This window comes from Mobula hypostoma, chromosome 10 (assembly GCF_963921235.1).
Source record: "Mobula hypostoma chromosome 10, sMobHyp1.1, whole genome shotgun sequence".
In the NCBI taxonomy this organism is placed as follows: Eukaryota; Metazoa; Chordata; class Chondrichthyes; order Myliobatiformes; family Myliobatidae; genus Mobula; species Mobula hypostoma.
Window position 1 is genome coordinate 117,025,214 of NC_086106.1, and position 17,328 is coordinate 117,042,541.

The 17,328-nt window shown below is 41.2% G+C and overlaps 1 protein-coding gene across 1 annotated transcript in view; it reads left to right on the plus strand.

The window, feature by feature from the left end:
• Nucleotides 1-17,328, plus strand: part of nkap (NFKB activating protein) — a 38,528-nt gene that overhangs the window by 2,131 nt on the left and 19,069 nt on the right. The window contains exons 2-4 of the mRNA XM_063061449.1: nucleotides 4,078-4,479; nucleotides 11,833-11,913; nucleotides 12,465-12,535. Of these exons, the coding sequence (XP_062917519.1) occupies nucleotides 4,127-4,479; nucleotides 11,833-11,913; nucleotides 12,465-12,535 (505 nt within the window). The 5' untranslated portion in view covers nucleotides 4,078-4,126. The remainder of the gene's footprint in view (nucleotides 1-4,077; nucleotides 4,480-11,832; nucleotides 11,914-12,464; nucleotides 12,536-17,328) is intronic.

Sequence of the window (17,328 nt, forward strand, 5' to 3'; positions counted from 1 at the left end):
AATGGTCCTCATATGTTAACCCTTTCATTCCCAGAGTCATTCTCTTGAATCTACTCTGGATCTCCAGTTCCAGCACACCATTTCTTCAATAAAGAGCCCAAAACTGTGCACAATACCCAAAGTGCAGTCTGACCAATGTTTTATAAAGCCTCAGATTCACGTCCTTCCTCTTATATTCCTGTGCTTTTGAAATGAATGCTGACATTGTGTTTGCCTTCCTTACCACCCACTCACCTGCAAGTTAAACTTTAGGGAACTCTACACAAGGACTCCCAAGTCCCTTTGCACCTCTGATTTTGGAATTTTCTCCCTGTTCGGAAAATAGTCTACACCTTTATTCCTTCTACCAAAGTGCACTTCCCTACACTATATCCCATCTGCTACTTTGCTTATTCTCCCAATCTGTCCAAATCCTTCTGCAGAATCCTTGCTTCCTCGGCATTGCCTGCCCCTCCACCTATCGTTGTGTCATCTGCGAACTTGGTCACCTGGCAGTCAACCAGAAAATGTCCTCTTTGTTCCCACACTCTACCTGCTGCCAATCAGACAATCTTCTGTCCCGTACTAGTATTTTTCCACTAATTCAACTTATCTTGTGTTAAAGAGCCTCACGTGGGGTTCTTTGTCGTACACCATACACTGTATTTCATCTGCCTCTACTTTGCCTATTCTCCTTGTCCAAGTCCTTCTGCAGGCTCCCTGCATCCTCAACACTACATGCCTATCTTCATATCATCTGCAAACCTGACCACAAAGCCATTAGTTCTGTCGTCCAAATCATTGATGTATAATGTAAAAAGTTGTCCCAGCACAGACCCCTGTGGAACACCACTATATGCTGACAGTCAACCAGTAAAGACCCTCTTTATTCCCACTCCCTGCCTCCTGCAGTCAGCCAATCTTCTCTCCATATTAGTATCTTTCTTATACAGTAATACCATGGGCTCTCGTTAAGCAGCCTCATGTGTGACACCTTGTCAAGGACCTTCTGAAAATCTAAGTAAACATCAGTCTCTGATGCTTTTTTCTCTATCCTGCCTGCTACTTCCTCAAAGAATTCCAACAGATTTGTCAGGCAAGATTTCCCCTTAAGAAAGCAATGCTGATTTTGGCCTACATTATCATATGCCTCCAAGTCCACTGAAAGCTTATCCTTAATAATGGACTCCAACATCTTCCAACCCTGAAGTCAGGCTAATTGGCCTATAATTTCCTTTTTTCTGCCTCTGTCCCTTAAAGAGTGCAACTTTCCAGTTCTCCAGAAGCATTCCAGAAACTAGTGATTCTGGAAAGATGATTAATAATGCCTCCGCAGTCTCTTCAGCTACCTCTTTTAGAACCCATCTGGTCCAGGTGACTCACTTACCTTCAGGCCTTTCAGTGTCCCAAGCATGTTCTCCATCATAATAGCATCTACACTCATGTCTGCCCCACTGACTCTCTAATTTCTCGCATACCGCCACAGTGAAGACTTCTGGCATACCGCCACAGTGAAGACTGACGCAAAATACTCAGTAATTTCATCCGCCATTTCTTTGACCCTCATTACTTCTCCAACATAATGTTCCAGCAGTCCAATGTTCACTCTCACCTCACTTTTCTTCTTTTATACTGTATCATCATCATCATCAGGTACCATGCCCAGTTTGAACTTTGACTGCCATGGCCCACACACTCCTGTTTCGGGTCAAGTGGATCAATTCATTGGTATTCATTTCCAGTTCTCTGGCTGCTGTCTCCACCATCATTTGTCTTTGTCTTCCTCTTGCTTTCTTCCCTTCAATCTTTCCCATAATTACCATGCATTCTAACTCCTCTTTCCTAATCACATGTCCAATGAAGTTACATTGCCTTTTCATGATCTCACACATTATTTCTCTTGTGCTTGCTCTGTTCATGACATCCTCGTTAGAAATTCGTTTCATCCATGATATTCTTTGCATCCTCCTCAAAAACCACATCTCCGCTGCTTCAATTTGTATTCTCGTGTTACTAGATATTGTCCAACATTCTGAGCCGTATAACATAACTGGATAAACGTAACATTTCAGTACTCTGAGGCGGATTGTCATGCCTAGTTTAGTGTTGGTCAGTATATTCTTCATACTCGTAAAGGTGTCTTTTGCCATCCCTATTCTTCTTTTGATGTCCATGTTGCACCTGCCATCTGATGTCACCCAGCTTCCTAAGTAGCAAAAGTTCTGTACTTGTTTTATGTCTTCCCCGTTTATTTTCAGCCTGCAGATAGGATTCTCCTTCTTCTTGGATATCACCATACATTCTGTCTTTTTGTAATTGATAGATAGACCCATTTTTGCACTTTCTTCAACAACTATATCAATTAAGTTTTGTAGTTCTTCCTCCGTACTTGCAATTAGCACAGTGTCATCCGCCTATCTAAAATTATTGATGTTTTCACCGCCAAATTTGATTCCCAAGATGTTTATTTTTTGTAATATTGTTTCACTGTACACATTAAATAAATCAGGGGAGAAAACACACCCTTGTCTAATGCCTCTCTTGATTTTCGTAAACTGACTCACTTCTCCATCTATTCTTACCGCGGCAATTTGTTCCCAGTACAGATTTCTGATTAGGTGAAGGTCTTTTGAATCTAGATCTAGAGTTTTCTGTAATATTTCAAATAACTTATTGTGCCTCACTTTATCAAATACTTTTGTGTAGTCGATAAAACAAACAATCGCTTTGCACTTCAATAGCTCGTTCTGATAGTATCCTTAACATCAATATCGCGTTTCTTGTACCTTTGTCTTTCACAAAACCACATTGTTCTTTATCTGTTTCAGCTTGTATCTTACTTTTAGCCCTTGTCATCAAAATTCTTAGAAGTATCTTAGTAGTATGACTCATTAAACTTATGGTCCTATGTAGTTCACATTCTATTTCTCCAGGTTTCTTAGGAAGAGTGATAAATACTGATTTTTTTTTCATCTCTTCTGGTATTATTCCAGTCTCATAAATGCCATTAATTAAATTAGTAAGTTTTTCAATTCCATAATCTTCAAGGGCGATAATTTGTTCTATTACTAATTCATCAGTACCTGCTGCCTTTCATTTCTTCATCTTATTTATTGCATTATGAACTTCAGATTTTAAAATACTTGGACCTTCAATGTGCTTCTTAATTTCTGGTTTTTTGCCTCGATCGTCTTCAAGCAATTCCTGAATATACTCAGTCCATCTGTTCATAATCTCATCTTTTTCCATGATAATGGTAACCATCCTTTGCTTTCAAACATCCACCTGAAGAACAGAGGAGCTTTTTACCTTATACTGTATACCTGGGGAGGAGAAAAACACTTCTGGTATCGTATTTGATATTTTTGGCTAGCTTACCTTCACAATTTCATCCTTTCTCATGTTTTAGTTGTCTTCTATTGGTTATCTGTATTGATAACCTGGATTATTATAAGTAAAATTCAAGTTATGTATACAGCACTGTGCAGAAGTCTTGGGCGCATTGGTATAGCTGGAGTGGCTTTTACACAGTACTGTAGTAATTTCATGTATTGCACTGTACTGCTACCACAAAAAAAACAACAAATTTAATGGCATTTTTGAGTGATGATAAACCTGACTCTGATATGAGTCTCTATTGTGAACTGAGAGTGGGAAGGGGGCAAGGAGAGTGGAATCAATTGGGAAAAGGAGAAGGGAGGGAGTGGAAAGCACCAGAGAAGCCTTCTGTAATGATTAATAAACCAATTGTCTGGTATCAAATGGCCTTGCTTGATGTTTTAGGACTGGGTGCGTCTACTCCCGTGCTACTCCCTGCCTGTGCCACACCCCTCCCACGGCACTCCTCACTCGCCATTCCCAACATCCCTTGCTCCCTCCAGATTTGCAGACTTGCTGTGCACTCCATGTTGACAAATACAGTACTGTGCCGAAGACCTTTGCACACTGCCCTGTGTGCGTAAGGCTTTCCTGAATAATCCAAGTAAATACATTAATAGGAAAATGGCTATAGTCCTTTAGTTTATCAGGTCAAAAGCAGTCCAAATCCTAACTGGAAATTTTCTTAATATTTTACACTGGTAATATTTTGTTTTACAGATAATATTGAATATAAATGAGCAACATTATTTAAACCTGATGGTCAGCAATGCCTCCTGTGCGTCGGTCAAGGAGCGGCAGTCCAGACTCTTCGTTCATTCCTAAGAGAAGGCGACGCAGCAGCAGCAGTGACAGCAGGTCCTGCAGCCCTCCAGTGAAAAGTAGCAGTCATCATTTGGGACTCAGGAAATCTCCATCAGTTGACCAGAAGCTGAGAAAATCCAGGTCAAGGTCGAGAGAAAGATCTAGCAAGCATGAAAATGGTGTACGTCATTCAAGGTCAAGATCAAGAGATGGGAATTCTCGTTTCTATCATGGCCATTACAATAAGCTTTATATGGCACATTATGGAAAAGAGCAAGAAGATTTACTGCAACAAAGACATGACGCCTTTATTGCCAGGTCAGGCAAGTTATAAATATTTAATGCCGCAATGTGTAGATTTGCCTAGAAAATGTCATTAGTAGCCTTCTCTGTCCCCAAGGATGGTATCTTTAAAAATAAAGACCCATTCTAAATCTCTCCTCCTAAGAGCTTCCTTTTACCATTTGTTCTTGAAAAGAATGAAAGATAACTTTAAAGGTGTAATTTAAAAGCAACACAAGGAGAGGGGGACCTGAGCATTCCTCACTTCTCAGAACGTGAAGTTGCTGACAAAGCCAGCATTCTTATCCTTCCTGAATTGTAGTTAAGTTGCTGGGTAATTGAGAATTAGTTGCCCTGGGCCTAGAGTCATAAATGGTCAGGAAATTTCTCAAGCTACCATTGTAGAATTCAGATTCTTGCCTGTAGATTGCTATTCCAGACCTAGATGAGCAGCTTGTGTATCCTATTCAGAGAGCTGATGGGGCATTCGTCATGTTTTGTCCAAAAATTGGTATTTGAAATGTTTGTTTTATTTAGAGATGCAGTGCGGAATAGGGCCTTCCGGTCCTTTAAGCTGCACCACCAGCAACTCCGATTTAACCTTAGCCTAATAAATGATCATTTATGATGACCAATTAACTTACTAATATGTCTTTGGACTATGGTGGGAAACAGGAGCACCTGGAAGAAGGTCACACTCCTTAGGGAAGATGTACCAACTCCTTACAGAGGATGCTGAAATTGAACTCCAAACTCCGACGCCCCAAACTGTAATAGCATCGTGCTAACCACTACAATACCATGGTGCAAAATGTAGAATTGGAGCAGCAGCCCGCATGTTTATCTTCAAGCCTCAGCAGTGAGGCTTAAACTCAAAATCTATCCTGAGTGCAGCAATTAAGAAATTGGATTCCTTATTGAATCCTGGAAGTTTTATCAAACTTAAATAGAACACCAGTTCAGTCCCATGCGAAGTCTGGTCTAATTCTGGAAACCCGAATTCTGCTTTAAAGAGAATAGAAAGGAATTTACTGACTAGCTGCACAGCGTGCAATATTCCAGTGTGGGGAATTACCTAGGTAGACTGGAAATGGTCAGACCCTAAAAGTTGCGTCACAGGTAGATAAGGTCGTAAAGAGAGCTTTTGGTACATTGGCCTTTATTAATCAACGTATTGAGTATAAGAGCTGGAATGTTATGATGAGGTTGTATAAGGCTTTGGAGAGGTCGAATCTGGAGTATTGTGTTCAGTTTTGGTCACCAAATTACAGGAAGGATATTAATAAGGTTGAAAGAGTGCAGAGGTGGTTTACAAGGATGTTGCTGGGACTTGAGAAACTCAGTTACAAAGAAAGGTTGAATAGGTTAGGACTTTATTCCCTGGAGCGTAGAAGAATGAGGGGAGATTTGATAGAGGTATATAAAATTATGATGGGTATAGATAGAGTGAATGCAAGCAGGCTTTTTCCACTGAGGCAAGGGGAGAAAAAAAACCAGAGGACATGGGTTAAGGGTGAGGGGGGAAAAGTTTAAAGGGAACATTAGAGGGGGGGGGCTTCTTCACACAGAGAGTGGTGGGAGTGTGGAATGAGCTGCCAGACAAGGTGGTAAATGCGGGTTCTTTTTTAACATTTTAGAATAAATTAGACAGATACATGGATGGGAGGTGTATGGAGGGATATGGTCCGTGTGCAGGTTAGTGGGACTAGGCAGAAAATGGTTCAGCACAACCAAGAAGGGCCAAAAGGCCTGTTTCTGTGCTGTAGTTTTTCTATAGTTTCTATGGTTATTCTCCTTTGTGCAGATAAAGCTTAAAGGAGCCTTAACAGTGGTGTTTGAGATCATGAATTATTCAGATAGAAGGAATCCTTGATTGTCGAGAGTCAGTGATAGGAGCAGAGGACACTGGTTGAAATGATTCACAAGAGAGTGTGAATTGCTGCAAAGAATACTTCCACTGTATGAATAAATATGGTTTTGAATTTAATGGCTGGACCATACAGATCCGGCAGGGAATTACATTGAAATAAATTGCAGGAATGTAGGGAAAGCATGGAGTGATGACAGGGAAGCTGTTGGTTTCATCGTTCACAAAGTTTTATACAGTGCTGTTGAAATATATGAACAGTTACATTTGTACAGGTATTGCGTAGCTCGTTGCTTTTCATGCTGCTCCATAATCAGATTCTCATGAAATGAACAAACTTCACCAATTTTAGATAATGCTAAGTACATGAAATTTAGCTTTTATTTGTCACATCTTCATCAAAACATACTGTCAGATCAGCGAGGATTGTGCTGAGAGCAGCTCGCAAGTGTTGCCATGCTCTTGGCACCAACACAGCATGTCCAGAACCTACTAACCCTATCACAACTTTGGAATGTGAGTGAAAACCCATGCGGTCATAGGGAGAAAATATAAACCCCCTACAGACGGGAACAGGATCGTACGAACCTGGATAGGGGATCGCTGGTGCTGTAAAGCGATTGCCCTAACCACTACGCTGTGTTGCCACCCCATTCTGGGTAGAATAAATTATTTGAATGCCTCTGAAAGTGTGTGTCATTTCCCCCCCCCAACTAGAATATCTTTTTTATTGATGTTCATTTGTCAATTTGATTGTATTCCTTTGGTTTTCCATAAGACATAGGAGCTGAATTAAGCCATTTGACCCATTGAATCTGCTCCACCATTCCACTCCTCAGCCCCACTCTTCGACCTTTTCCCCATAACCTTTGATGCCCTGTGAATCAAGAACCTATCAAGCACTGCCTTTATATACACCCAACGACCTGGCCTCCACAGCTGCCTGTGGTAATAAATTCCACAAATTCACCACCCTCTGGCTAAAGAAATTTCTCTGCATCTCTGTTTTAAATGGATACCCCTCTATCCTGAGGCTGTGCCCTCTTGTCCTAGTCTCCCCCACCATGGGAAACATCCTTTCCTCATCTACTCTGTAGATCTTTCAGCATTCAAGTTTTCAATGAGATTCCCCCCCCCCACCCATCTTTCTAAATTCCAGTGAGTACAAACCCAGAGCCATCAAACGTTTCTCATATGATAACCTTTTCATTCATGGAATCATCTTTGTGAACCTCCTCTGAACCCTCTCCAATGCCAGCACATCTTTTAGATGAGGAGCCCAAAGTTTTCCCTATCACTGTTTTCCACAGTGATTGGCAGAAGAAAGCTGTTATCCTTCACTCTGACAGCAATGCTTCTGTCTTCAGTAGCCACTTATGGTTCCAACCCTTGTCTGGATGTCAATGCGGTAATCCAGGTCAGTTTTTTTCAAAAAACTATATCATCACATCCTGCTCTTGATGCAAATTTGGAAAGGATTTCTTCGAGTTAAATTTCCTCTTTAACAGCCAATCAGAGTCTTATGCCCTTCAAACTCAATTTTTAAAGAAGATTACTCAAATTGTAATTGTTGTTAATGCATCAAATAAACCATGTTACACATTTTGTTACATTGTTAATTCCCAGAATCCGAAATCAGGAACAAAGTTGTTTATAGGGACTTCACATAACCAGATAGATTTCCCTGAAAGTTACGGCTTGGATTGATTTCGCAAACACAAGGAAATCTGCAGATGCTGGAATTTCAAGCAACACACACAAAAAATGCTGGTGAATGCAGCAGGCCAGGCAGCATCTATAGGAAGAGGTACAGTCAGCCTTGCGGGCTGAGACCCTTTGTCAGGACTAACTGAAAGAAGAGATAGTAAGAGATTTGAAAGTGGGAGGGGGATTTGTCCCTTTCTGTAATTTCTTGCATTTTTTAAGAGCCCTTCCTATATTGACTCTGTTTCGTATATCTCAAAGTCTACTTTGTTCATACTAGCAGATCACTGACCCTTTGAAATGGAAATAGCACTTCTTAACTTAAGTAAGCCACAGTACATTTTGACAGTTTTGTTTGGCTTCCTGCGATGTTGAACAACCTAGTCTATGTACCCCCGGCTCGTTCTGTCACTTGGATGCCTGGCCTGTACTACACCTGTACGCGTAGGTGCCAGTTTGCAAAACGGTTCGCTTCCTCAGAGCTGTGTATAAGTCAGGTGAACAATGGATTGCAGAAATCCCTGTGAGTGGGGAAAAGTGGCCGGCAGCCAGCCTTGCTGAGTAAATAGAGTCATAGAGAGGTATTATAGCACAGAAACAGGCCCTTCGGCTAATCTAGTCCATACTGAAACCATTAAAATTGCCTACTCCCATCAACCTGCACTGGGACCATACCCCTACTATCCATGTACCTATCCAGACATCGCTTAAGTGATGAAATCGAGCTCGCTGAACCACTTGTGCTGGCGGCTCATTCCCACTCTCATGAACCTCTGAGTGAAGAAGTTTCCCCTTGTGTTCCCCTTAAACTTTTCACCTTTCACCCTAACCCATGACCTCTGGTTGTAGTCCCACCCAACTTCAGTGGGAAAAGCCTGCTTGCATTTACCCTATCTATATCACTCATAAATCTGTTCACTGCACCCATCTCTGCTCTGCTCAGCACAGGACGTAATTATTGCAGGTTAGGTGGGGTAGTGGGGAGAGGAGGCATGCAGAAGTGCCCCATTCCCAGCTGGCAGAAGGTCCATGTTGCCCAGAGCAGCCAGCAAATTCATCCCCATCCAGCCCACTGGGCTCCCAAACACTCATTCATGTATGTGGGATGTCCATAAGTTGGGTGCTTGTAACCTCGAGGAGCTGTATTGTGATACTTTCTCCTACTTTGTTAGCTTATCTACAGCTTCAATGAAATTGGATACTAATGTTATTTTGTTTCCAAGTGTTCTGAATGTATTCATGCCTAGTATTCCAATCTAACTGCACTGCAAGAGATTCTGCAGATGCTGGAAATCTTGAGCAACACAAGATACTGAAGGAATTCAGCATGTCCTGCAGCCTCTATGGAAGGGAATAAACAGTCAATGTTCTGGGCGGAAACTCTTCATCAGGACTGGAAAGGAAGGGGGATGTTGCCAGAGTAGCTCCCCCCACCACCTTATTCTGGCATCTTCCCCTTTCCTTTCCAGTTGCAGTGAATGGTCTCAGCCTAAAACATTGACTGTTGATTCCTCTCCACAGGTGGCACCTGACCTGCTGAGTTTCTACAGCATCTTGTATGTGTTGCAAAGATTACTTTGGACTGGTTTCATGGTTGGCACAGACATTGTGGGAAGAAGGGCCTATTCCAGTATTGTACAATGACCTATATTTACATATTTAATTACAACCATATTTACCTCTAGCTGCAAAGCAAGATGTTCTGCAGATGCTGGAAACCTTGAATAATACACAAAGTGCTGCAGGAACTTAGTATGTCCAGCAGCTAAGGAGGGGAATAAACAGCCAATGTTTCAGACCGAGACCCTGCATCGGGACTGGAAAGAAAGGGAGAACAAGACGATAAGAAGGTGGGGTGGGAAAGGAGTATGAGCTGGCAGTCGATAGTGAGACCATGTGAGGGGGGAGGGGGGTGAGAAACTAGGAGGTGTCAGTTGAAAGAGATAAGGGGCTGAAGAAGTAGGAATCTAATAGGAGAGGAAAATTGACCATGGAGGGAAGAGGGACACCAGAGAGTGGTGATGGGCAAGTGAGGAAAAGAGAAGGGAACCAGAATGGAGAATAGAAAGAGAGAAGTGGGCGGGGGAGTAATTAGCAGAAGTTAGTAGAATCAATATTGACACCATCAGGTTGGAGCCTACCCAGACAGGATGAAGGGTTGCTCTTCCAGCCTGTGTATGGCCTCAATATGGCAGTGATCACTTGCTTAATTTGCACTCCTATACAATAGAATACGCTTTGGTTTATTAACTAGCCAGAATTATCATATCAGGGCAGATCTTTCTAGAATACCTTTAACAAAAGAAAACTAGTTGGAAAGCTAATTTCTCTTTTCTAAATCAAGTAAATTAAAATGTGACAAGTGAACTCCAGTGTCAAATATGAAAGGAAACAATAGCAAAATTTAAGAGGTATTTAGACGCTTGAACAGGTAGGGAATGGAGAGATAGAAACTACATTTAGGCGGATGGGGTAGTTTAAAATGGCACAGACATCGTGGGCTGAGGGGCCTGATCTTGTGCTGGAGTTCTGCTTAATGAGAAAGAAACAAGAATATTGCTGATACAAAAGAGACATTTAAGAGGCTCTTAGATATACACATGGATATAAAAATAATAAAGGTTATGGGCTGCATAGGAAAGAAGATTAAAAGATTAGTTTTACACATACATACAGTGAAATGTGCCATTTGCGTCACTGACCAACACAGCCCAAGGATGTGTTGGGGATAGCATGTAAGTGTCGCCACACTTCCAGTGCCAGAATCGTAACTCATATACCTTTGGAATGTGGGAGAAAAGTGCAGCACCCGGAGGAAACCCATACTGTAATGGGAGAATGTACAGAATCCTTACAGGTAGCTGCAGGAATTGTGCCGGGTCACTGGCGCTTACATGAATTGCTCTGCTATGTGACCATTTAAATAGATCAGCACAACATCATGGGCCAGAGGCCCCATACTATGCTGTACTGTTCTATGTTCTGATATGTGACTTCCATTTGAATGTTCTTGATAGTCTATACCGTATGTTCTGAATGAGTCTCATCAACTATTCTTTCACACACAGCTTATTCAGGGGACATGCTGCTCTTTTTACTCCCAACTTTAACGCTTCCTATTTCTCTATTTATATTTTTTCTTTTGTAGTCCTGCTTTTTCTTTGATGGCGAACAACAGGACTGTACCAAACAATGTAATGGGAGTTCTGGATCCTCCCAGCTCATCTCAGATGTTTTCTTAATTGCCAGGTTTGAATAGAGTAGCATGGCTGGGTAAAATAAAACAGCTTACAAAGCACAAACTCTTGACACGATGTGCAACAAAATTTCAATAATCCACCATCTGATTGTTTGGAAGTCATGAGGATTTAGCACCTGGCTCCATTATACACACCTGAGCCTCATTTCCCAGGATCCATTGAAACATACTGGTCTATGGAGAACTTATTATCCTGCTGTTTAACATGCAGAGAAAGTGAACGAAAAGTGTATTAGTGTGCATGAACTCATCCAAGTTCCAAGCATGTTCGATGAAGAGTGGTACTATATGTACAATTTACCTGGATGATTGGAGACTTACCTGCATGACTTCCTCTAATTATCCCTATAACCGGTGCAAAAATACACTCTATTTGAAAACAATTCAGGAAGACTTGGCACATTATCTGTGGTAGCTTTCATATTCATCAGTTCTCAGGGTTATGCCTGAATTGTAGCTTGATTTATTGGAATAAATAAGTTCAAATTCTTGATATTCATTAGCAACAAACGATTCTAAAAATGTTACCAAACGTTTGTTTTGTGAATGTTTCTTTCAGGCGTCTAAAGGAACGAGAAAGAATTGGAGAACTTGGTGCACCAGAAATTTGGGGACTGTCTCCAAAATTCCCAGAACCAGAGTAAGTCTTTTGCCAATTCAACCAGTTTAAATTACACGTGTGCTTATAGTTTGTAGATTGATTGTTCATTTGTCATCTTCATTTTGGTGTAATTAAATTAATAAATGTGACTCTTTACTGAAACCTGACCAAAAATAGTCAGTTCAAAAGTAATAGAATTCCACTAATGCTTATTAAGCAATATCCCCGTTCTACTATAAACAAAAAGGATCAATAAATTGCCTAACAGGTAAGGTGAATTCTGTGGCAAAAGAAGCGAGCATTAATATTTCAGGTTAATGGTCTTTCAGAGCCCATTTCTAATGGAAGGTAATTGACCAGAAGTGTTAACTCTATTTCTCTCTCCACAGATGCTGCCTGATCATCTGAGTTTTTCTAACATTTTATGTTCTTGGTTCAGATTTCCAGCAGCTGTGGTACTTTGCTTTTGAATTCTATTTGTGTTCATTCTGATAGCAGTATGGAATTTGTGCATTATTTAAATTCCTATGTGAATAAATGTGCCTTATGTTAATTGAAATTCTAGCATTAGAACTTTGCTTTTGTTTTAGCTCAGATGAGCATACTCCAGTTGAGGGGGAGCAAGGCGAGAAGAGCAGCAGTTCAGATTCCAGTGCAGAAGGTAACTGTTCATAACATTATACTGTATTTCCAGGAAATCAACAGGGTGGCCTTGTGATGGGTACTAGAAATTGACAGATAATTCTGAAACTTTCATTTCAGTTGAATCATATCTGGCTCTTGGCAAACTGTTTGCTGACAGTGTTTCTAATGAACAGAAATGTTTCAAAACTAGGATCACAGTGCAGCCTAATTCTTGATATTACTTTTCATTTTCCAAGAATATATGCCAACATGTTTGGATGCATCAGTATAGCTTTACATCCCAATCCTACAGGAGCAGACACTATCTCAGTTCATGCTGTAAGCTCCATAGTAACTTTTAACTTCATACCAGTAATTGTTTTAAGTACTGATATTTCTAGCTCCTGCTTCCCTTTCTATCAAGCTGTTGTTCTCCAGATGATACAATGTAGTAGTTACGCCATGTAATTAAGTTGTACCTGGAATGAGCTTGTTTTATTTTATAGTTATTTAAAAGTACGTACCATGTAGCCGATCAAAAATACTTTTTTCTTTTGTACTGTATGTGGAAATAAGATGGGAAATAACATGAGAAAACTGCTTTGTGAGTGACAAATATTTTACAAAGTGTCTTGAGCAATGATAACAGATTTTTTTTGATAGAAGTTGAAAATGCTGGGCTGACTCAGCAGGTCGAAATGGGACCGAGGGGGAAAACAAGTTAATGTGAAACGTGAGATTCTACACACACCCACAACTCCCACACCTGTGCTGGATGATCTCAGCAGGTCAGACAGTGGCTAAGGAAGGGAATAAATACTCAAAGTTTCAGGCTAAGATCCTTCATCAGGACTGAAACGTTGACTGCTTACTCCCCTCCATAGAAACGAGTTAATGTTTGAGTTTAGTGGTCCGTCATCAGTGCTAAGTATTCTCAGTGTTACTGTTTTTTTTTTGAAGATTTCCAGCATCTGTATTTTGTTTTTTTCTGATCTCTTCATGTATCCAAATCAATCAAGGACATGACAACAAACTTTATAATATGTAAAGTTGGCCCCTATTATTTTTATAAATAAGACTTTTTTTTTAGAGAAATTAAATCTATCAAGGTGTCATTGAACTTTGGACATGTCTTTGTTAAGTGGATTTTAAATATTATTTGATATTTAAATCTGTTTAATTTGAGATATCATGAGACATAGGAGCAGAATTAGACCATTTGGCCCATTGATCATGGCTGATCCTTTCTCTCCCTCCTCGGCCCCACTCCTCCCTTCTTCCCATAGTCTTTGATGTCATGGCCATTCAAGAACCACCTTGAATACACCCAACGACCTGGCCTTCGCAGCTGTCTATGGTAACAAATTTCACAAATTCACCATCCTTTGGCTAAAAAAATTTCTCTGTATCTCTGTTTTAAATGGCCTCTTCCCTATCCTAAGGCTGTGCTCTCTTGTCCTAGACTCCCCACCATGGGAAACATCCTTTCCACATCTACTCTGTCTAGGCCTTGCAACATTAGAAAAGTTTCATTGATGTTCACTACCCCCCATCCTTCTAAATTCCAGCAAGTACAGACACAGAGCCATCAAACATATGATAACCCTTTCATTCTCAGAATCATCCTTGTGAACCTCCTCTGAACTCTCTCCAATGCCAGCACCTCTTAGATGAGAAGCCCAAAACTTTTCACAGTACTCAAGGTGAGGCCTTGCCAGTGCCTTATAAAGCCTCAGCATCACATCCCTACTCTTTTATTCTAGACCTCTTGAAATGAATGTTAACATTGCATTTGCTTTCCTTACCACTGACTAAACCTGCAAGTTAATCTTTAGGGTGTTCTGCACAAGGACTCCCAACTCCCTTTGCATCTCAGATTATCGGTTTTTCTCCCATTTAGAAAATAGTCTACACATTTATTTTTTTCTACCAAAGTGCATGACCATGCATTTTCCAACATTATTTCATTTGCCATTTTTTGCCCATTCTCCTAATCTGTCTAAGTCCTTCTGCTGCCTTTCTGTTTCTTAAACACTATCTGCCCCTCCACCAGTCTTCGTATCATCTGGAAATTTGACAACAAAGCCATCTATTCTGTCATCTAAATCATTGATTTACAGCGTAAAAAGAAGCTGTCCCAACACCGACCCTGCAGAACACCACTAGTCACTGGTAGCCAATCAGAAAAGGATCCTTTTATTCCCACTCGCTGATTGGTAGGAGGCAGCCAGTGCTCTAACCATACTATAACTTTTTTGTAATACCGTGTGCTCTTAACTTAGTAAGCAGGCTCATGTGTGGGAGCTTATCAAAGGCCTTCTGAAAGTCCAAATATAAAACATCCACTGCATTCCCTTTATCTATCCTACTTGTAATCTCCTCAAAGAATTCCAACAGGTTCATCAGGATTTTTCTGTAAGGAAGCCATGCTGACTTTGTCCAATTTTGTCCTGTGTCACCAAGCACTCCATAACCTCATCCTTGACAGCTGACTCCCAACATCTTCCCAACCACTGATGTCAGGCTAACTGTTCTATAATTTCCTTTCTGCTGCCTCCCTCCTTTCTTAGAGTGGAGTGATATTTGCAATTTTCCTGTACTCCGGAACCATGCCAGAGTCCAATGATTCTTGAAAGGTCATTACTAATCCCTCCAGAATCTCTATCATTACCTCTTTCAGAACCCTAGGGTTTAGTTCATCCAGTCTGAGTGATTTATGTGCCCTTGGGTCTTTCAGCTGCTTGAGCACCTTCTCCCTTGTAATAGTAACTGCACTCATAAGAACATAAGAAGTAGGAACAGGAGTGGTCCATCTGGCCTGTGTCGAGCCTGCTCTGCCATTCAATAAGATCATGGCTGATCTGGCCATGGACTCAGCTCCACCTGCCTGCCTTTTCCCCATAATCCTTAATTCTCCTACTAAGCAAGAATCTATCCAACCTTATCTTAAATATATTTACTGAGATAGCCTCCATTGCTTCATTGGGCAGAGAATTACACAGTTTCACCACTCTGAGAAAAGCAGTTCCTCCTCATCTCCGTCCTAAATCTATTCCCCCGAATCTTGAGGCTACGTCCTCTAGTTCTAGTCTCACCTACCAGTGGAAACAACTTTACTGCCTCTATCTTATCTATCCCTTTCATAATTTTATATGTTTCTATAAGTTCTCCTCTCATTCTTCTAAATTCCAGCGAGTACAGTCCCAGGCAACTCAATCTCTCCTCATAGTCTAACCCTCTCATCTCTGGAATCAACCTGGTGAACCTCCTCTGCACCACCGCCGAAGCCAGTATCCTTCCTGAAGTAAGGAGACCAGAACTTCACGCTGTCTCCAGGTGCGGCCTCACCAGTACCCTGTACAGTTGCAGCATAACCTCCCTGCTGTTAAATTCAATCCCTCTAGCAATAAAGGCCAACATTCCATTTGCCTTGATAGCCTGCTGCACCTGCAAACCAAACTTTCATGATTCATGCACAAGCACTCCCAAATCCCTCAGCAAGGCAGTATGCTGCAACTTTTTAACCATTTAAATAATAATATGCTCTTTCATGGTGGATGACCTTGCATTTACCAACATTGTGCTCCAAATGCCAAACCCTTGCTCACTTAAATCTATCTATATCTCTCTGAAAACTCTCCACATCTTCTGCACAATTTGCTTTTCCACTCAACTTAGTATCATCAGCAAACTTAGATACACTATACTTGGTCCCCCCTTCCAGATCGTTAATGTATGTCGTGAACAGTTGCGGGCCCAGCACTAACCTCTGCGGCTCACCGCTCACCACTGATTGCATCCCAACTCTCTGGTTTCCATTAGTTAACCAATCCTCTATCCATGCTAATACATCACCCCCAACTCTATGCGTCCTTATCTTATGGATGTCTTTTATGCGGCACCTTATTGAACACCTTCTGGGAATCCAAGTTAGTAACTTCCATCTGTTCCTGTCTATCCACTGCGCTCATTATATCCTCAAAGAACGCCAGTAAGTTTGTCAGACAGGACCTGCCTTTGCTGAATCCACGCTGCATCTGCCTGATGGATCCATTTCTTTCCAGATGCCTCGCTATTTCTTCTTTAATGATAACTTCAAGCATTTTCTCAACTATAGATGTTGAACTAACTGGTCTGTAGTTACCTGCCTTTTGCCTACATCCTTTTTTGAACAGTGGCGTGACATTTGCTGTCATTCAGTCTGCTAAGACCTGCCCAGAGGCCAAAGAATTTTCATAAATTATCACCAAAGCCTCTATTACAACTTCTGCCATTTCCTTCAGTGCCCTGGGATGCATTACATAGGCCCACAAGTTTGTTCAGCACCACACACAAAATGCTGGTGGAACGCAGCAGGCCAGGCAGCATCTATAGGAAGAAGTACAGTCGAAGTTTCAGGCCAAGACCCTTAGTCCTGATGAAGTTTGATGCCTTCTTTTGTTTCCATAGTTATCCAAGGCTGGCTCTCCCCACCCGTAGCGTCCTTGCTTTTAACTGGAATATACTTTTGTTGAGCACTGTGAAAAATCTCTTGGAAAGTCTTCCACTGTTCCTCAACTGTCCTACCATATAGCCTGTGTTCCCAGTCTACACTACCCAAATCCTCCCTTGTCTCATTGTAGTCTCCATTGTTTAGGCATAATGCACTAGTGTTAGATCAAACTATTGCACCCTCCAATTGTATAAGAAACTTAGTCATATTGTGATCACTCTTTCCAAGAGGATCCTTAACTACAAGATCATTAATTGTACCTGCCTCATTGCACAGAACAAGATCTAAGATAGCACATTCCCTTGTAGGTTCAGTAACGTGCTGTTCAAGAAAGCCAT